Source organism: Erythrolamprus reginae, chromosome 5 (assembly GCF_031021105.1).
Source record: "Erythrolamprus reginae isolate rEryReg1 chromosome 5, rEryReg1.hap1, whole genome shotgun sequence".
NCBI lineage: Eukaryota > Metazoa > Chordata > Lepidosauria > Squamata > Dipsadidae > Erythrolamprus > Erythrolamprus reginae.
Window position 1 is genome coordinate 86,914,616 of NC_091954.1, and position 22,420 is coordinate 86,937,035.

General features: G+C 35.0%; 1 protein-coding gene across 2 annotated transcripts in view; it reads right to left on the reverse strand.

Moving 5' to 3' along the window:
- The window catches only part of PLOD2 (procollagen-lysine,2-oxoglutarate 5-dioxygenase 2), an 82,310-nt gene that overhangs the window by 17,020 nt on the left and 42,870 nt on the right, over positions 1-22,420 (reverse strand). Inside the window, exons 4-14 of one of the 2 annotated variants that reach the window (XM_070753369.1) lie at positions 20,931-21,094; positions 17,584-17,696; positions 16,289-16,352; positions 14,203-14,300; positions 13,870-13,971; positions 9,698-9,823; positions 7,768-7,889; positions 5,698-5,802; positions 4,247-4,372; positions 2,390-2,531; positions 1,320-1,382 (exon numbers count right to left, since the gene is read on the reverse strand). In XM_070753369.1, coding sequence (XP_070609470.1) covers positions 1,320-1,382; positions 2,390-2,531; positions 4,247-4,372; positions 5,698-5,802; positions 7,768-7,889; positions 9,698-9,823; positions 13,870-13,971; positions 14,203-14,300; positions 16,289-16,352; positions 17,584-17,696; positions 20,931-21,094 — 1,225 coding nt within the window. The remainder of the gene's footprint in view (positions 1-1,319; positions 1,383-2,389; positions 2,532-4,246; positions 4,373-5,697; positions 5,803-7,767; positions 7,890-9,697; positions 9,824-13,869; positions 13,972-14,202; positions 14,301-16,288; positions 16,353-17,583; positions 17,697-20,930; positions 21,095-22,420) is intronic. The other variant, XM_070753370.1, reaches the window with a different exon arrangement.

A 22,420-nucleotide genomic window follows, 5' to 3' on the forward strand; every position in this document is an offset into this window, starting at 1 on the left:
CAAAAAGATATTTGATATCAAACAAAAATGATTTGCACATTTTTGTAGTTTTAGCTACTTAGTGCAATAATAAAGTTTCCAAGAGCATTTTAAGGCCAAAACATTTACTTCTATATATGGTATCCTAAGTTCAGTGGTGTTCTGGTAAATATTTAAGAAATAAGCCAGCTGACTCTATTTTCCATGCTACACTGTGTTGCTAACAGATTACTAGGCTCAGCTTTGCTTTCAGACAGCTTATAGGATTCCAGAGAAGTTTACAATTAGTTCTTGTGAGCAGACCAAGCCAGCTCTGAAACACACCTGTCTAAGAAATCTTGTAGCATCTCTCAATAATAATTAACAAGGGCTGATGAGAAATGTAAGCAGCTTACAATCTAATGCTGGAAGCACTAATACGTGGCATCACTATCACCACATCACCACTTTATTAGTATCAGAAAGGAGGAATCAAGTATCAAGACACGTTTAAAAAACCAGCTGATATATCACTATGTAAACAGTAGTAAAAACTGGTTCCTTTTCACCAATTAATGTCTGTTGATTGTTTAAATCTGTTAATCACAAGAGTATCTGTTAACCGCACTTTTTGGCAGCCTAGAGCTCTAGAATGCCAAGTGTCTTTCAATTTCCAAGCTACATATCTTGATTACATCCCCTAACCCATTTTTGATAACTATACAGTGTCTGTCTTAAATTTAACACGCGGAAGGGGGAAAAAATGTTCTTCCCCAACATTTAGTAAATCTTTAAAAATTCAGTGAGTCCTCCAGATGGATAATTCATCCTTGCCTGACACTCAACTTAGTTTCTAAATATTATTTCTCAATACAGTGTTCCCTCGATTTTCGCAGGTTCGAACTTTGCGAAAAGTTTATACCACGGTTTTTCCCACCCGATGACATTATATGTCATTGCCAAACTTTCGTCCACCATTAATAAATATTTTTAATAAACTTTAATAAATAAACATGGTGAGTAATAATCTAAATGGTTGCTAAGTTAATGGGAAATTGTAATTTAGGGGTTTAAAATGTTACAGGAAGTCTTGAGATACTGTTCATATCCAAAAATAGTATATTTACTTCCGCATCTCTACTTCGTGGAAATTCGACTTTCGCGGGTGGTCTCAGAAGACATCCCCCGCGAAAATCGAGGGAACACTGTATTATTAAGTAAACCGCCTGCTTTAATACCTTTCACTGCTTTGCATGATATAGACTTATTTTGTAAAACCTGTAGACATGGGCCAGAAAGCTGAAGACATTTTTTTTTAAGGGTATCAATTGTATTGAAATAAATGATTAAAAATGTGAAACCTTTGGGGGGCTGAGCATATGGAAGGTCTCCACAGAAGGGGAGTCTTTTTCCCTCTGTATGGTCTAAAATGAAGGAGGAGAAGCAGCACATCAGTTGACCTTTCGTTGCTCTCTTTCACATTGTTAGAGCTGTATTAGGATTTCCGCTGCCATGTTAGATAAACAACATTCTTTAATCAAAAGCTGGTAAAGGATTGTTACAAACAACATGCAGCTTCAAGCAAAGCTACTCCTGTATGGGTTAAAAGTTTGATCTGTCAGCTTTTTATGTACTGCAATTAAAAGAAAAAAATGTGCTGAGCCACAGAACAAGAGTGTTTTGTTCTTCTTTTTTTCCATGAACCATGGAATGGAGTTAGATTTAATGAATACGAGCACATGGCAAGCATAGACTGTTGCAAAGAAGATGATATTGACTGGGTATGCTGCACAATGAGTATGAATAAAATAAAACCATGCCTTGTTAAAGAAGGGAAGAAACTTTAATACTTGCCAGCTTTTCTTGTTCAATTCAGCAAAATTATTTTTCAATGCTACATTGCCTGGAAATAGCTGTCATATGTTTCTGGAACTAATGTAAATATCAGTACAAATTACAGATTTACAGTTGTATTCCAGTGATGTTCACATGTGATCTTAAAACATTACCATCCATTCAATACTATTATTGCTTTTGTTTGATATAATTTAATCAGATTTACAATAATAAAATTAATGGCAATTGTACAATGCAATACTTGGGCATTAGTACAATCCAATATTGTACTAATATGTATATAACGTATAGCATTGTGGGTAGTTCTTTAGCTAATAATAATTTCAATTTATAAAATGGCAAATAAATATCTATAATTACACCACATCGAATGAATTTTGGATTCATGATGTTAAAAAATAATTTTGCATCCAAAACTGGGCAGCCAAATTACAAATGTTTAAGAATATATAAAAATGATTTATTTTGAATTAAATGGCTGCCAAGTTGAACAAAAGCTCAAAGAATTGGCTAGTACTTTCTTTTGTGAAAAGACAAAAAAAAAGGTCAACTTGAAGCATCACATGCATCTTACCATTTCCCGGGCATTCCTGCAGATAGCCATATCAGAATCCAGCCTTTCACGAGCAAAATAATTTATTTCCTTCATCTCAGATCTGAGAATCTTTCCTTTGATCAAATATATGTTAGCTACATAAGGGACATTCCAGACACCTCTATGGAGAAAAAAAATGGCAGAATGATTGGAATGAAATAGTCATTCAGTAGGCAAAGTTCAATAGGCAATAGGCAAAGTTTTGGACTATAAACCCCTTGCTTTTCTCTTAACTTGACTGATCAAATACTGTCAAACTTTAACTTTTATTTCTACTTAATATTGTTGTGGTTAGCTCTGGCCCAGCTCCTGCCCCAAGGACTGTGGATGTGGGGGAGACATCCACATGCTGCAGGCCTGTTCCCCCCCCCCCGGTGGAATCTGCTGATGAAGGCTCCTCTGACCAAGAAGACATGAGTGACAGGGAGAAGGAGAGTGTGGCAGACAGCTCAGAAGGAGATCAATTATCCAGCTCCTCCTTGGATTCAGAACAAGAGTTAATGATACAGCCACGCATGCGGAGAGCGATGCATAGGCAACAACAACTGAGAGATTATTATCAAAGAAAATGAGGCCACCTGTGGTTGGGTGGGGCTGTGGTAATTAGTGAGGCTGCTATAAATAGCAGCCTGTGGGTTTGGCCATTGTGGAAGATTATCTGATCGTTGTGTTTCGTGACTGCTTTACTGACTTTGACCTTTTGTGTGCTAATTTTTCCCTGCTTTGAAACTAAACCATAGCAAAGTGTGTTTCACTTTGTGAAAGAAGGACTGTGAATTGCCTCACAGCTGCAAGCTAAGTATCACATGACTGATAAGGGACTTGTACAAATTACTAGTTTGTTTGGAGACCAGTGCTCTTTGCTATACCAAAAGAGGGCTTAGTTTAAGTGAATTTTCATTATAAAGAACATTGTTTTGAATTTTCAAACGTGTGTGTGTCTGAAATTTGTACCTGTGAATTATTGGGAGGAGTCTACCAGAGAGCCCGACAGAACAAATATGAAGTGGGGAACTATAGTTAAAAGCTTTGGAAAGCATGACCAATATCATTTTACAAATTGCAATGCTCAGTTTCTATCTTTTATTTGAAGATAGAAAACATATAAAAACTGCATTAGAAACATAATCTTTTTGCTGTAATTAGTCTATCAATGAACCGGAATAAAACTATGATAGGAAGGCAATCATATTCAGGGTTGTTATTCTGCTTTGGAAGAAGTCCACAAAGTTTGCCTTGCTGAATTTTACAGAACCCCTTTCCAAGGAAATCAATTTCTTGTGGAATATATGAAAATGAAATGCACATTGTAAACAATTCTGAAATTAATTTCCATAACTAGCTGTAATTTGTTCCATGTCCCAGGACACTGCTTCATGCAAAAACAGTTTTAGAAAATTCAACTATCCAAGGGAAACACAAATTATTTTAATTGCAATTCATAATTGAATAAAGAATATTTAACTTTTCAACTTATGACACACAATTATACTTATTAAAATTAATTACAATTTATAGTTTACAAAAGCACAATGCTAATAATTAACTTCACATTGTTTACATGAATATCCCTTAAAAAGCTTTCAGTGAGCATTTGTCATAACTTCCACAAATTAGTAACTCTTAAATAAATAACCTATTAACTACAAAAGAAGGGATTATATCATATCCTGTAACTGGCATGGTTCGAACTGCTGAACTACCAACCTTTCTGATCGACAAGCTCTGTGTCTTAGCCACTGAACCACTGCATGCTGAGGTTTATACTAGATAACCACAAAAACTTTTAAAAAATAGAGTACCCAGCTAAGATCTTTGAATATAAGGCTAACTTACATTCTGCTTCCTTGGACAATATCTATGTAGTCTTCAGATCGAGCGTAATACCCATCAGCACTTAATGCACCCCAAAAGTTAGACCAAAGTTTCCCATGACGTGTTACAAGAGGTGCAATTATCTTTCTATAAATAAAGCAGAAGGAAATATGATTACATTGGAAATTAACAATAGAGACTAACATAATAGCATTAATAGCATAGCCCTGATCACATCATGATGGAATTTTGCAATGTGCTCTACATGGGGCTGCCCTTACAGACCATCCAAAATTATAGCCAAAATGTAGTGGCACAAGTACTAATGGGCATTTTGCAGTGTTACTCCTGCTAAGTAAGATGCATTAGCTGTCAATTGGATTTTGAGTGCAATTTAAGATGCAGGTTACTACCTATAGAACTTATATGGCATAGGGCTTTGATTTCTGTGAGACTACTTGTATCCAATAATTTCTGCCCACCTATTACATTCCAGTTGTTTGTGTGTGCTCCAGCCACACCACACACCCTTAAACTTTGCCATCTTGTGGGTCCTAGGAAACATGCTTTCTCTGGCCCCACATTGTGGAACAGTATTTTACCATCGATAAGTATGGTATCACTTTTCTTAGGGTTTCAGAAAGCTTTGAAAACCTGGATTTGTTCCCAAGTCTAATTTTTGTTTTGTTTATTTAATGGCTCATGTTTTTTCTTTATTTTCTTGGTATTCTTTTAGACCATTTTAGTCTGGGCATGCTAATTCAATGCTTTTAATTATATTTATGTTTTTTTTAGTTTTGTGTGCTGCTCAAAGTACATTGAAGTTGAGTGGTAAATAAATCTAAATAAGTAAGTAAGGGATATTTACAAGATACCAGTATGAATGTATCCTGATAGTCACATAGGATTCAAATATCTTTGCCCAGAGAAACCTGGAAATTCTGGATTCATACACAATAATTTATAAACATTACAGAAACAAAGAATTGTTTGAAATACCATAACTTCATAACTGACAGCTAAATACATGTTCTGCATGTACTATATAAGACCTCAGATATTAACTTTGGCATTTATACTGGAACAACTGGGATAGATAGAAAAATCTTCCAAAGTTGCTTGTCAAAGTAGACCATGCTGGCTGACATGGATTGGTTGCTATTAACTGTTCATTGCCTTGCAATGAAATGGATTTTTATATTTTAAAACAATTTCTTTTCAAATTCAAAAGCTGTATAAATTGTTTTTGAACAAATTCCTGGAAAAAAAATTAATGAGAAGGAAATACAATATATTTAGCAGACAGTAATCTTAGTGAACAGAGAACTGGACTTTGTCACAGAAAAATGGCAGTATCAGAATTTTTCTAACACACACTAAAACTAAAAAAATGAAATATATCTAAACGAAAAATTGAGATTAACCTTAATAATGTTCTCTAATCCAACCAATTTCTCCCATGTTAAACATACCTATTTTGTTCTATTAGAAGCTTCAGAATATTTGGATTTGTTAAAATAACATCTGCATCAATGCTGAAATAGTAGTCACAGTCTTTATTCTGTCGACAAATATCCCTTGAAAAATATAATAGACAGCAAAGCCATAAGGATTTATAAACAAGCCAACATGCAAATTATTCATAATACAGATAGATATGTTTGTATTTAAGCTTTAGTAGCTTAAACAGTATAATACACTGTATCTATCTATCTATCTATCTATCTATCTATCTATCTATCTATCTATCTATCTATCTATCTCAGAAAAAAAAATACTGCATGAGATAATTAAATAAAAAAACTCAAGCTGTCACAAGTCATATGCTAGATGAAGTAATGCAAAGGAAGCATTCAGCGGTTAAAAGCATTGTGGTTTCTCATGGAACTGATAATGAACCAGAGAATGATTCAGAAATTATTTTTGCAACTGTCTGCAAAATTATTTGTCTGAAATAATTATTCAGATGACCTTCACAGTAATCTGAAAAATAATCCACCTAACTTTTGAAATGGGAAAATGACTCAAACATTGTCTCTGCATTAGATCTTTTCTTGGCTGGGACATAATGTCAGGAGAATGTGGAACCATTACAAACAAGATCTAAATCATGGAAAAGTAGAAAGAGTGAAAAATACTTATTGGGTTTTGTACATCAGCTGGACTAGAAAGGGGCTTTGAACAGGTTTCAGACTTCTGTAACTATATCCTAATTGCATTAAACTACTTTCCAAGATGTCATGTAGCTGCTGCTTCCTGGAAGAATTAAGTTTAATACGTCTAAATAGTACAAGTTACAGTACTAATAAAAGAGAATATTTGTATTTTAGGATTGATCTGAGGGTACTCTGTACTCTTGCTTATTTTCTTGCAGAGTTTCATTGTCTGACCTAGGTAACAGTGACCTATGTTGCAGAATGAAATACCTAAAGAAAACAAGCAAGCACAGAAAGCACCAAAGATCTTGCAAACTACAGTACATTATATTTGCACTCCAAAGAGGATGTGGAAAGCAAAGGCAAAAGTGGTCCAAATGAGGATAGGACCAGGATTGGATTCCTACCAATACAATCCGGTGCGGGCGCACCAGTAGGAGACTGCTGGTGAGGTGACCGGCCACCGCCACTTTTTTCCCAATTTTTTTAAAAATGTTCGATTTTGTGGGGATTTCTTTATTTATTTTTTCTTCTGAGCATGTACAGAAGCTGGGTTCCAGGGCTTAATTTTTTTTGCCACGTGGTACATGAGGAAGCAAACTTACCAGTAAGAGGTAAGTCACAACCGACCTCTGGATAGGACTACTTGGGACTGTAACTTCTAAGGTGGGAGATTGACTCAACAGATCCCATCAGAGCTCTTTATCTAAAAGGGTGCAGTGCTAGGAACAGCTATGAATAGCTAAAGATAATGAGCAGAACTCTCAAACTCCCAGGCCTCTCATTGAGACTGAAGAAGACAGTCTCCCACCCATGGGTTGAGAAGGAAACCTTTAATTTTAAATATAAATGTTATTCATATATGTATTTAAAGAGAGATCTTCTGAGGCTTTTTTTATGGCAGAAGATATGAAACACTATCCAGAGCAGATTAAGACAGACTTATAATCTTGATTTTTTTTGTTCTTGAATGCTTTATTCCATATCTATTGTTTCCCTATTTTTGTTGGGAAATGTGCTGTTTAATATTACTTGTTGAAATATTTCTGAATATTGAATTTAAAAGTCAATTGCTTTCAAACCTCTTAAAGGTTAGTGAAGAAATTTGATAAAATAAACTGAAAATAAGGAAGTTAGCAGACAGGCTGAATAATGCATCCCATCTGTTCTGTTTCAATATATTTCTCTAACGTACTTACAAACTTATAAATTAAGCAAACCCACAAAGAGAAAATATGTATGAACACATAAATGAGGTACTTAATTAAAACAATTCTCTATATATCCTTTATATATATTTATTCATGTGAATTAAAATTGTCTAATCAAGATCATTATCTCTTCTAATATATGCACTGGAAGGATAAACAATTAAAATTAAATTACATTCCCATGTTCCTGGCATTGGCTTGACTCAGATTTTCTTCAGGTCCAACAATTTTTATAGTTTTAATTATATTTTTGGCTTTTCCCCAAAAGCTTTTTATATCCTTTTCATGATAAACCTCCTAGAAATGTTTTAAGAGAGAGAATTAATGAGAAACTAATAAAACTATACAAGAACTAAACATGCAGTAAAGTAACCAGAAGACAAAATGGAAACTAAAATGAAAACTCTACAAATGTGGAACAGATGATAAATGGATTATTCCTACTCCAAAATTTTTATGCCAGATTTTTCTTCAGATGGTATTTAGACAGGAGCGGGAGTTCAACCCATTGAGATCATATGAAATATGCACAAAGAGACAGGCAGAAAGGCAGATAGACAGACAGATACACATACAGTGTTCCCTCGATTTTCGCGGGGGATGCGTTCCGAGACCACCCGCGAAAGTCGAATTTCCACAAAGTAGAGATGCGGAAGTAAATACACCATTTTTGGCTATGGACAGTATCACAAGCCATCCCTTAACACTTTAAACCCCTAAATTACCATTTCCCATTCCCTTAACAACCATTTACTCACCATTATTACTGGTACTCACTATTGAATAAGACAATTAGTGATCCTGATATTTATACACATAATTATTTATTAACAATAATTATTTTTTTTGTTATTTATTTGCAAAAATTATTAGTTTGGCGATGACGTATGATGTCATTGGACAGGAAAAACCGCGGTATAGAAAAAAACCCGTGATGTATTTTTAAATTAATATTTTTTGAAAAACCGTGGTATAGGCTATTCGCGAAGTTTGAACCCGCGAAAATCGAGGGAACACTGTACACACACACACACACACACACATTCTAAATATAGAAACAAACAGCCCATGAAAAAGACGGTAGCCCCTCAACTGCATAGAATACAGATAGCCACTTTTGCATTCTTCCCATTTATGGTCGATTCTACTTCAGACTATAATCTATTCTCCAAATACCATCACTTTAAAATAACCTTGAGAAATATAATATGCTCTCAAGCCAGATAGGGCTTTAAAAGCGGCAACCAGCAATCTGAATTGCACCTGGAAATACACTACCATAGTTAGTGTATTTGTGAGATTAATTCCCCTTTCATAGATCTCTAAATAATCTCTAAAGACAAAGGGATCAGTGCTTCTAGATTTGAAAGAACATTGCACTGGAGAGACAACAGAAACACAATTTGAGATGAAATTACTACTATGAACATACATGTTATACATCTTGTATCACATGTAACAGCAGAATCATCTAAAACATGAGTGTCAAACTTGCTGTGTCACATTGCTGTCATGTGGCACTTTCCCTATTTGTGCAGCTGGGATGGGCGTTGCCTGTGCACAATGTACCTAGCCTGTGGGCTGCCAATTTGACATCCCAATCTAAATATTTAATTTTACTATCAGTCTATATCAGTGATGGCGAACCTATGGCACGGGTGCCACAAGTGGCACACGGAGCCATATCTCAGCAGATTTTTGCCGGCCAGATGATTTTTGGCCCACACAAGGGCTCTGGGCGGGTATTTTTGGCTTCTAGAGAGCCTCCAGAGGGGATGGGGGAGGCCGATTTTCTCCTCCTCTGGTTCCAGGGAAGCATTTGGAGCCTGGAGAGGGAGAAACACAAGCCTCCTGGGCCCACCAGATTTTGGGAAACAGGCCATTTCTGGCCTCCAGAGGGCCTCTGGGGGACAGGGGAAGCTGTTTTTGCCCTCCCTGGGAATTGAATTATGGGTGTGGGCACTGGCGCATTTGTGATAGTGTGCACACATGCTCTTTCATCACCTGAGGAAAAAAAGATTCACCATCACTGGTCTATAATATAAATTGAGTTATTTACTTATTTACAAAAATTACAATTAAATCCCTATTTATAAAATACTTACATTATTATGAATGAAGATGCTAAGTTTTTCCTTTGCATATTCCAAATTCAATATTCTGTCTAAACACTTGGATAGGAAAGGAGTTGGTTGTTCAATGAAAACACCAATTGTTACTGCTGGCATCTCCTAAAAACAATCAGAGTAAAGGCACAGATCCATTAAAAGGACTGACTTCAAAATCTTTCATTGTAAGAATAACGGACTACTATTATGTAGGGCACTCTTCTCTGATTTAGTATTTTCCACACATTATCAAATACCTTAAATTATACCAAATAACTGAAGCATTACATATGCATCCATAAACTACTATAATAATTAGTTTTGTCTGAAATTCTTTAACTATTTCATTAATGCATTCATTCATTGGAATTATATGTCACCCCTCTCCATGTATTCGAAGCTGCTCACAACATTTAAGTAAAAAACACAGTATATAAAACACTTCTAAATCCAATTAATATAATAATCAATTTAAAATATTCTAAAAAAGCTAAATATTTTTTAAAAATCAAACATTCAAATACACTCTACAACATCCTATACATTTACTGACCCCCAAGCCTGGTGGCATAAATACGTTTTCAAATTCTTACGAAAGGTAAGGAGGGTGGGGGCTGTGTGAATCTCTGGGGGTGAGTTGATTCCAGAGGGCTGCCCCCCCCCCAAAGAGAAGGCTCTTCCCCTAGGACCCACCTAGTTACATTGTGTAGTTGATGGGACCTGGAGAAGGCCAAATCTGTGGGACCTAACCAGGCGCTGCTATTTACCTAGGAATAAGTTCTATTGGATTTCATGGAACTTAACTGTTTAGTAGACATGTATAAGATTTTATAGTAATAATATGGATGCATAGTTTTCAAGTGTTTTATAAAACTAAGAAGGGATCCATTCTCAATTTCAAGTGTTGATTTTAATCTTTCTAAAACTGAAAGAGAGGATAGATTATACTGTTTTATGTGTGGCTTTCCAATACCAAGATCAGCAAAGTTGTCGGAGTTCAAAGGAAAACTTCTGTGAAGTTAATACTGAGGGTGCTGCAAAGTCCCTGAGGGGAACGATGTCTCAAAGGGACTTAGAGTAACCCCAGCCATGGGGGGTCACTCACGAATGCGAATCCTAGAAAGAAGACTTGGACACATCTCTCTCCGGGTGAAATGACACAGTATTGAGCTGTGCACCTCCTTTTATTGGGGGGATATGCAAATGGGAATGATTACACGTATATGTCAAGTGATATACAAACATCCAATAACATAACTCTAAGATATGACACAACTTCCGAGTCCTTCCCATCTCCATATGGCACATAACTAGTTTCTACTGAGCATATGTCTCTCATGGCCAATTTCCTGGGACCTTTTGTTGTTTAACACAGCTATCTCCTGTTTACCACAAAGCAAGGTCTTTTATCAAAGCCTTTGTCCTGTTTACCCGAGGCAATGTAAATTGCATCTTTTGATCACACAGTTCTTTTCCTGTTGACACATTCTTGTTATTCCGAGGAGAGTTCTGAATCATTTTTATGGCCAGTTTCCTTAAGCAGATTTCACCAGAAGTTCAGACTTATCTTATGTGATTTTTACGTACAGTCCTGTCCTGGCTAATGGAATAAAAGTGTATGAGGCATTTATGTCAGAAGTCCAGATATCAAATCCTATCCTAACATTATGCTATATCAGTCAGCCAAAAATTAAAATATGACCTTAGGTATAACCACTAGGATTGCATTTCAAATTTTTTAATTAAAAAAATAGATAATGCTATCATATAGAATAAATCTTAAAATCACTATTCTTCATCTTGAAATACAGGTTCATGTCCATTGGAAATGTTGAGAATTTTTCTGTACCTGTTTCAGTTTAATCTCTCTTAATACTATTCACAAAATAACAGCAAGAATAACAACATATATGTAATATTTACATTTGTATGGTAATTTTATGTGGTAGTTTATAACAAATCAGCAAGCACCACTCCCCTATGCATTGATAGTCATACCTAGTTTTCTAATGAAATGTCTTCAAGAAGAGAAGCAAACTCAGAGAATAAAGAACCCAAAATTCTGCCACAGTTGTCTCTTAGGATGGTAGTGCTATGCCTTTGGCTAAAAACTAGTCTGGCACTGCCCATATTAACTTATGCCATAAATGAGAGGTCATTGTGCACATTATTCACTTCTATCTAATCTGTCTATGCTTTGATGAGAGAAGACAAGTTACATTTTCTATAATGATTAGAAAAGCCCTGACAAATCTCAGGTAGCAAAGAAAATCATTTGCAATATTTTGCAGAATCACCATTTAGTGTCTTCTGGGCTTTGGCAAAGAGGAATATTTCTCCCATTTTTATTATATATAATTCATGAGATCAGAATTATCATGGAAGCATCCAGCAGGCTGTAGGGCCAGGTATTAAGTTATTGGGCTTAAAATGAAATTGACGCTGTTTCTGAGTGGTCTAACACATGGCAACTCCAAATCTCAAATAGCAAATGCTCTGTCCTACACATTGGGAGAAGAATCTGAACTCCAAATACGAACTGAATAATCAAATTATCACAGATAATCCCCACTCGGTTAAAGACCTTGGTATACTAATAACAAAAGATTTAAGTGCCAAAGCCCACTGCAACAATATAGCCAAGAAGGCTTCAAGTGTTGTAAACCTAATCCTACGTAGCTTCTGCTCTGGCAATCTCACACTACTTACCAGAGTTTACAAAACTTTTGGCAGACCCATCCTCGAATACAGCTCATCTATTTGGAACCCATATCGCATCTCAGACATTAATACCCTTGAAAATGTCCAAAGATACTTCACCAGAAGAGCCCTTCACTCCTCCACTTGAAACAGAATACCCTATGAGACTAGACTTTCAATCCTGGGCCTAGAAAGTTTAGAACTAAGACGCCTTAAACAAGATCTAAGTATTGCCCACAAGATCATATGCTGCAACGTCCTGCCTGTCAGCGACTACTTCAGCTTCAACCACAACAACACAAGAGCACACAACAGATTTTAACTTAATATTAACCGCTCCAAACTTGACTGTAAAAAATATGACTTCAGTAACCGAGTTGTCGAAGCGTGGAACTCATTACCAGACTCCATAGTGTCATCCCCAAACCCCCAACACTTTACCCTTAGATTATCTACGGTTGACCTATCCAGATTCCTAAGAGGTCAGTAAGGGGCGAGTACAAGTGCATTAGAGTGTCTTCCATGCCCTGTCCTATTGCTCTCCTATATCTCCTATACCTTTCTTCTATTCCTATATCTCTTCTTCTATTCTTTCATTGATATGTTCTATCACTATATCTTCTTTTCTATTATTTCTTAGATATATTTTACTATGAGTATCTCCTCTATAACCTTCATCATGTATTTTACTATGTGTATATAGATATATACCCACTAAAACCCTCATTGTGTATTGGACAAAATAAATCAATAAAATAAAATAAATAAAAAGAATATTTTTGACAGCCAAAAGAAAGATTTTTTGGCTTCTTGGTGCTCCCCCATTGTGCCTCAGTGATTTGGCTTACCATACCAAGAAAGAGAAGCCATAAAACAAAATTGCAAATCTCTGAGAACTTGGTTTCTGCTCTTGGATCCATTACAATTCTGGTTCCTTGAACCAGTTTTGAAGATTTTTTGAGACATCTACCATTGTTTTTTAGAAGCTTCTGGTGATTTGTTATTCTCCTCATCTTAGTTAAATGGGAGACATCTTAATCATGTGTGGGAACTGGTTGGTCCCACTTTGCTGAACTGTACCTTGTTCTTTTTGACAAAGAAGTAGAAAATTGGGAAATGGGGATAAAAGTTCCAAAGTGGAGGTTTGGAATCTTTTCCAACCCCTCCCCAAGAGACCATTAGTATCTGTCATGAGGTCAATCCAGAAGTCTTGTCTTGAAATGCTAAGATTTTCCCTAGTAAACTTTAGAAATAGAAGGCCAGGATTGTCTGATGGAGAGAAAAGTTTACGTTCGGTCCTGAACTTTCATGTAATTATTTTTACATAGCAGAAAACAGTTCCCACCATCATTTTATAGAAAAAAGATGAGAATATTGTTGGATACAAGGTTATGAAAAAGAGAAGTTATAAACAATTGGAAAATGTATCATTTATAAGCACAGTTCAAGTGCATGCAGCATATACTTACAGTCAATGTAGCTAAATCTAATAAATCTGAGTCACAGACACCACAACCTTTTTCACGCGTCCAGCCATTAGGTATATAATTTCCAAAGTAATTGAGATTAAGCTAGGTTAAGAATGAAAGAAGAAGAAACTACAATCAAGTCAATTCAATAGATTATCATGCTTTTAAAGAAGATCTATTCATTTAATGGAACAAAGTGAATTTGGCTATGGAATTTCATGAAATGCATTGATTCTTCCTACCACTGTTGCTAAGCTAGTAACAAATAAACTTCTATGTTATTTTTTTTTAATGTGGAAAAACTCATGTTGAAATTGGGTGACTTTCACTTACTTTTGTTGGGCCATTTCCATGAAGAGTAATTGGCAGAGTACCATATATAGAATTCCTCACTCTGGCTCTTCCATCTTCAAATTTCAGAAGAACTTCATCTGCAATCCATCAACAAATTAATAACACATCAACTGCTGGTTACTCAAACTATTATTCGCAACTTCCTAAGAATCCAGAGTCTCACCTAATTTTGTAATTTCCTAACTACTGCTTACAAAATTCAAAAATACCATTCATATCATAAAAAATACTAAAGAGCCATAGGCATTAAATATAATTACTAAAAAATGTGAAAGAATAGTATTCTAAATGAATAACTCAACTACTTTCTCTTAATACTAGATAATAGAATTCTTTATTGGCCAAGTGTGATTGGACACACAAGGAATTTGTCTTGTTGCCTATGCTTTCAGTGTACATAAAAAGACAAGATACATTCATCGAGAATCATAAAGTACAAGACTTAATGATAGTCACAGTATACAAATAAGCAATTAAACATATTAGGAAAAAATCAGTATAAATTGTAAAAATACAAGCAACAAAGTTACAGTCATGCAGTCATAAGTGGGAGGACATGGGTGATAGGAACAATGAGAAGATTAATAGTAATAGTAATGCAGACTTAATGAATAGCTTGACAGTGTTGATGGAATTATTTGTTCAGCAGAATGATGGCGTTTGGGAAAAACTGTTCTTGTGTATAGTTGTTTTGGGGCACAGTGCTCTATAGCATCATTTTGAGGATAGGATTTGAAACAATTTATGTTCAGGATGCGAGGGATCTGTAAATATTTTTGCAGCCCTGTTTTTTATTCATGCAGTATACAAGTCCTCAATGGAAGACTGGTTGGTATTAATTGTTTTTTCTGCAGTTCTAACTATGTGTCTGTCTTGTTGGGTTGCAGAACCAAATGCAGATGACAGACTTAATAATTCTTCTGTAGAACTGTATCAGCTGATACAGTTTGAGCTTCTTGAGTTGGCACAGAAAGAACATTCTTTGTTGAGCTTTTTTAATGATGTTTTTGATATTATGTATCCATTTTTGGTCTTGAGATATGATAGAACCTAGAAATTTCAAGGTGTCTACTGTTGATACTGTATTGTAAGAGGTGGCACTATAGGAACGTTTATCCTAAAATCTACCACCACTTCTATGGTTTTGATGTGTTCCATTCCAGATTGTTCTGTTCATACCATGAGACTAGTTGTTCAACTTCCCATCTATATGCGGATTCATCATTGTCTGAATGAAACCAATCACTGTTCTATATTAAGGGATTGGATGTCGTATCCCCTCCAAGTGGGGGGAATTAACATTTATTTAGTTTTCTCAAATTAAGTGGAAAAATTATAAATTAGCATTTTTTTCTCTTATCTATTCTATTCTTTCTTCTGAACCCTCTTATCTTGAGATTGAAATATTTTTGGTAAATAAGTGAAGCATATATCTCAAGTTCTATTATCCATGACCAATAATTTTTTACAAAATTTTAAAATCTTCGAGGGGGAGCTTCACTTTAAAATTTGTGATACAACATGGCATCTTCATATTTCCAGCATTTTCTCTAAACACTTATGAAAACTAAAAGACCCTCCCATGTTGATGCAGTTTCTGAAAAGACCTGGCATGTGATTAAGACAAGGGACGGATTCTGTGGTGGCAGCAAATAATGAATATTACAACATTAAAATGCAAATGTGAACTCTCTGGCACTTGCATTATAGTGCTGCATTCAAGAATTATGTAGCGATTACGTAGTTAAAATAGTTAAAGGGTAGAAAACGTCCATTGCTCTGGATTCCTATGAAAGAGACACTATGAAAAGCTGAAATTATATGAATTGCTTCATGAAGGCGAATAGTATTCCTTCAACTGTGAGCATCATTTTATATCCATTTCTTCAGTCAGGCAAATGAAAATCATGTAGACTGAATTCCTTATATCATGGGTAAGAATTACAACTTGACAAAGAAGAAACAACAATTGTATTGCTTGTAAACCATCTAAACATGGGCAGCATGTACGTTGAATGAATGAATAAACATTTCATCACTTAATATGTACTTATAACATACATACCAACAGCACCATTTAGGGTCTGGAATATATTGCATTTGTGATCCAAGGTAATATTGATACGCTCCTAAATTACAAAAAGAGAAAATATGGTAGAAGTGTCTCTATAAAGATCAGTATAAAATGAAATTCAAATACAGTAGTGTTATATAATGACCAGATGTTTCCTTGGCAATTCTTTTAAATAAATATATATCCAGAATTTCTTTTGCAAGTTTCCATATATCATCATGTTCATAATTCATCATGTCATCCAGACTTACCCTCATCAATAATATATACTTTGTTAAGACATTGTTTATATGATACTAATACCAGAGATTTGCTTTCTGTTCCAAAGTCCAAGAGAAGTTCATGACTTCTCAGAGAATAGTGACTTGGCAGTATGTAGTACAAGAATATCTGCCAAATAACGCTAACAGATTATCATCTTTAAAAGATCAGAATATAAAGTTGAAAATAGACTATTGTATATACACCACAGGATAGTTAAGACTGCTATATAAATTAGACTTGCTTATTTGTGATTTTCTAAAAGAACAGCAAGGTCCATTTCTAGAATCCATAGATCTGCCTTAGTTTAAATCAGTGAAAGAGCCATGAGATAATTTTAGTACCAATTGCTAATTCCATTCCATCTTTAAAATCTTTATATAGGGAAGAAAAAAAATCATTTCTTAGCTTGAAGTCTACATCCCAGTTTCAAAATATAGTAAGATTCAATAAAATACTATATTTTTCCTCCTGGAATATATTAAGTCAATTGTCCCAAGTATGTGTTATATTCTAAATCATCCAGAAAAACTGATGGGAATACTAAAAATGCATCTAACTACTATAGAGAATAGACATTATATCTACTGTCTAAAGTTAATCTAAATGTTAACAGCATGCATTGTTAAAACCACCTAACATGAGCAGTTTCATGAGAATGATCTCAATGATCATATCCAACATACCGTGCAAAACATTCCAATTTTCCCAATGATTTTTAATGACTTCAGATATCTATAGCATAGGAATTACACATACCAACTCCATCAAGAAAAAATGAATTCAGTTCCATAAGTCAGCATAATTATCACTCATTTAAGCAATAAGATTTTTTTACCATAATCATTTAACTAGCTGTTCAAGTGCAGAAAGCTGCACTACAAAAACTGTTTAATTTTTTTATGATTAACGTTTGAGATAATTCTGACAAGTCCCTTTTTTTCTTCCCCCCAATATGTAGGTTTAATACATTATCTTCCGAAATTTGCAATCACTGGGTTGATTGCTGATCAAGTTTTACTTACCCTCTTCAGTGGATCAATATAAATTTTTGTATAAAAAAGCTGATCATCATCACTATCTTGGAGGTCCCATTGTTGTACAATATCATTTACATTCGGTGAATAACCAATAAATCCTGAAATAAACCATAAAAAACAATTTGTTATTTTCTATGACATCTACCATTAAAGTTTAAGAAAATTATAAAAATCCTTTTGGAGAGCCCAATATCTTACTAGATATTTCTTGATATTTATTTCTTGAAATACATTACAGTAATACCTCGTCTTACGAACCTAATCGGTTCCCGGGGGAGGTTTGTAAGACGAAAAGTTCGTAAGATGAATAATTGTTTCCCATAGGAAACAATGTAAAATCAATTAATCCGTGCAACAACAAAAAAAACCTGCAAAAAAATGCCACCGCCCGGCTGTCACCTTTTAAAACAGCCGGGGGGGGGGGCTTCTCAGCGTCCTCCTGAACCCAAACGCCAAACCCGAACTTCCAGGTTCGGCGTTCGGGAGGCTGCCGAGAAGCACCCCGGTTGTTTCAAAAGACGACAGCCGGGCGGCAGGGCTTCTCGGCGGCCTCCCGAACGCCGAACCCGGAAGTTTGGCAAAAGTTTGGGTTCGGGAGGCTGCTGAGAAGCCCTGCCGCCCGGCTGTCACCCTTTAAAACAGCTGGGGGGCTTCTCGGCGGCCTCCCGAACGCCGAACCCGGAAGTTCGGGTTTGGTGTTCGGGTTCAGGAGGATGCTGAGAAGCCCCCCGGCTGTTTCAAAAAGCGACAGCTGAATGGCGGGACTTCTCGGCGACGGCAGCGGGTTCGTAAGAAGGAAAAAGTTCGTAAGAAGAGGCAAAAAATTTCTGAACCCTGGGTTCGTATCTCGGGTTGTTCGGAAGACGAGGGGTTCGTATCATGAGGTACCACTGTATTTTGTTCTGATTTCTTTGCTCCTAAATAGAAACACTATTCTAGGTATCATTCAAGTTCTGCTATTGTTTGATAGAAAATGAAGTTGGGATGATGGCATGGCTCCCTGGAACTTGGCTTAAGCGAGTCACAAAACCAGTGGGTAGTAATTCATACATAGCAAATGAAATCTGCTATCAAATCCGACACATCATTTCTAAAAAGATCTGTAAGAAAGGACCTTCTGAAGTGGACTTAATTCTTTAGCACAAGAGAGAAGTCTTCTCTTGCATCATTCCCATGCAGTGAAATATACTCACTACAAAATTTCCTTTGGACTTTGCATTTTACTGAGCAGCCACAATCTTTAAAAAAAAAATTTAATAGTTTAATTTGAATACCTAGGTCCTAGGGCAATAAATATATGTTATATGATCAAAGCAAAACAAATAATAGAGCCATAGTCCTTTCTTAGATATAAATGTGCATAGAATCATAGTTATAGATATACATACCGTATACAAGAGCCAGTGTAAGCCACTGGTATCTTAACCAGCGTAAGAGTTCAGCAATATTAAATGGGAGCGTTAGAGATTGAAAGACATGATGTATACAGTATACAAGTCTGGTTAACAATATCTCAGATATATTTCTGGTAAATCATTAGTAGTAACCCAGTGTTGCATGTCAGCCTTATTTCATAACAAAATAATTTATATCATTTAAAACAAAACTATCAAACTCAGGGCATCCCGTGTTCCCATTCCTGGAACTGGGGTGGGCGTGGCCTGTGCATGACTCATCCGGCCCGTGGGCCACCAGTTTGACACCACTAATTTATAATTTTTATATTCAGCACAAATTGTCTTGAAAGTCTTCAAAAAAAATTTGCAAAGATTATTAGGAATTTAAAAACAACAAATATAAACTACAGCATGCCGTTCAAGTAAGCAATATTGTTTTTATAAGCAAATAATGATGAAGATAATCTACAGATGCAAAATGGAAAAATCAAATCTTTCCTAATGAATTCTGTTCTTGATTTATGGTTTGTTTTCTAATACCAAGCACCAAAATAGCCCACAGCAGTTCCATTTTCTATCATTCTTATTACAAATGAAATAAAATCAGTGTGTCAAATATCCTGTGAGCTTAATTCACCTAATATTTATTCTTGAAAAACTTTATGCCAACAGAAGTCAGTATAACAATTGATTGCTTACTTCTGCTCTAATGATATCATCAGTTAATCATTATTTCTGCTGGAGAAAAAAATATCAATATATGTCTTAATACAACAATGCAAAGATCAATATGTTTAAATATATGAGCATACTTTTGAATTATACACCCCAAACCTAGAACTTATATAAATACATTCGGATGTATTGAGCATTGAGGAATTAAAAAAGATCATTACTTTATCTTGAAATATGTGAATATTTCACATTTATAATCTTAGATTAAAAAAATGCATCAACTTTCTATTTGTGATATGGTTCTGCCTTGACATAAAAGAATGCTGATAAAAATATTTCATGCGATTAAATTATTAGTTGTTGATTTTATTAAAAAGAAGAGGGATAATTATGATATACTAGATAAACTTTTTTCTTCCTTCCAGGCAATCATGTTTGATAGTTCCTGACTCCATTTGCTGGAACCAAAGTCTCACGAATGCCTGTTGGAGGGATGGCTTTGTAATAAACCTCAGGTGAAAAATAAAATAAAAAAATAAAGTATCAATCATTTTAATTTCTCGAAATGTTACAAAACAAAGCTATGTTAGAAACACTAAGAAATTCAATTCAATACAGGCAAGGACAAATGAGAACGTGAATCATTTCAGTACAGAAAAATTGTAGTTTCTATATTTAATCATCATTGTTAGTGTCACATAATTACAGACTAACTGTGATAACTATAGCATACCTTGTAGTTAAGAATATTTTTAGGAATGTGAAAATTTGCTAAGCAATTTTCCTTGCTTGAAAAACATTCTGAGGAATTTCTACAATATTCTTCAAATGAGCTAGTTGTGTAAGAAAACAACCTTATGTTGCTTTATAAATAGTGTGTCAGTTTCTGTCTATAACAGTGGTCTTAAAAGTTGGCAACCCTAAATGTGGCTATGTGGATTTTGATCCCAGAGTTCCTTACAAGCACAGGGAATTATAGGGTATCAGGGAATTGAAATCCACACATCTTAGTTGCCAAGTTTGAAAAACACTCTCTCCTGCTTTTCTACCTTTGTCTTCCTTTTTGCCTATTTCAGATCTTATTAATAAGGAAAGGAGATGAGAAATGAGATAAACATATCTGAAATTATTCTTACCAATAATTATATTTCCTTTTCAAGATATTTCAAAATGTAATTAACAAAGAAAATAAATTTGCCCAGCTTCTATTTTTCCAAGAGCAGAGAACAGAGAGTTTTGTTTTCAAAAAATACTTCTTACCTCCAGAATTAAGGAATCGTTTTCCACTGCGAACAATTGGATATTTGTCAGACAATCTTTTATCGGGCCATATCAAGCCATCTGCTGCAAATACAACTTTGTGATTAACTTGCTGGAATTTCTTCAATAATTCCTCAGGTCCTCCAGCAAATATAACGTCAAAGCTGAAGTTTGAAGAAAGTAGAAAAAGTTATTGTTAAAAAATGTTTCTACCTTTCAATTGCAGCATTTAACACTGAAATAAAAAAGAACAATTCTATAATGTAAGGAATCAGATGTTATACAGATATAAGCTTTACATTTAGAAAATGTGACTACTCTACTTCTTTTTCAGTTCATTAACTTAGCTTAAATAGAGTCAGGTTATGTCCAATTTTTCATTCAAAACAAGTCATGCTATTGAAAGGAATATGTAGGTTAGCCTTTTTGTCTATTTGCTTCTCTCCATTTATCGCTGCAGCCATTTTGCCTCATCTTAGTGTATTTTCAATATTGGAGCCAAAAGGAGGAAAAAAGATTTTGTGAAAGAATTTTAGATGAATACCTTGGGAGAGAGGTCCTGCTGAAAGTCCTGTGCAGAAACCCCCACCATTCCTCATAAGTTTTCTTCCTTGTTTTTTGCCATATTTTCCATGTGCCTGAGAAATTCCATTCAATTCCCTATAGTATGTTTTATGAGTTTACAATGTTGTTTGAGGTGGTAAAGCTGAAGCGGTTATCTTCTATTACACAATTTTCCCCACATTCTGAAGTCTACGTGGCTTAGTCCGAAACATGTCATGTAAGGAATTCTTTTAGGAAGTAGGGAAGCTAGAGCAGCTGCAAAATTACAGAACAGGACATTCTTCCATCCCGTCCTGTAGCTCCAAATTCCATCCAGGGAAATTACATGGTATTACATGAATAATATGATATCATTTACTATTGCTACTTTAATATTTTTATCATTTTTTTTCTTTTTTTGGTTGTAAGCCACCCAGAGTAGTGGGATGGATGGCAAATAAATTTAACAAATAAATAAACAAATAAACATTTCTTCTTTGAAACATAGAAACATAGAAGACTGATGGCAGAAAAAGACTGATGGCAATCTAGTCTGCCCTTATACTATTTCCTGTATTTTATCTTAGGGTGGATATATGTTTATCCCAGGCATGTTTAAATTCAGTTACTGTGGATTTACCAACCACGTCTGCTGGAAGTTTGTTCCAAGGATCTACTACTCTTTCAGTAAAATAATATTTTCTCCCATTGCTTTTGATCTTTTCCCCAACTAACTTCATATTGTGTCCCCTTGAAATAAATTTCAATGGCAAATTTTCTTTCATTCAACCTAAATCAGGATGGAAAAGATGAATGTAAAACATTGGGCATTGGATATAATGTGCCCTGTATTTTACATGCTGAGAAAGAAATAGTTTCCAAAATAGTTGGTTCTTAACCTTTAACAATAGCAATAGCACTTAGACTTATATACCGCTTTACAGAAC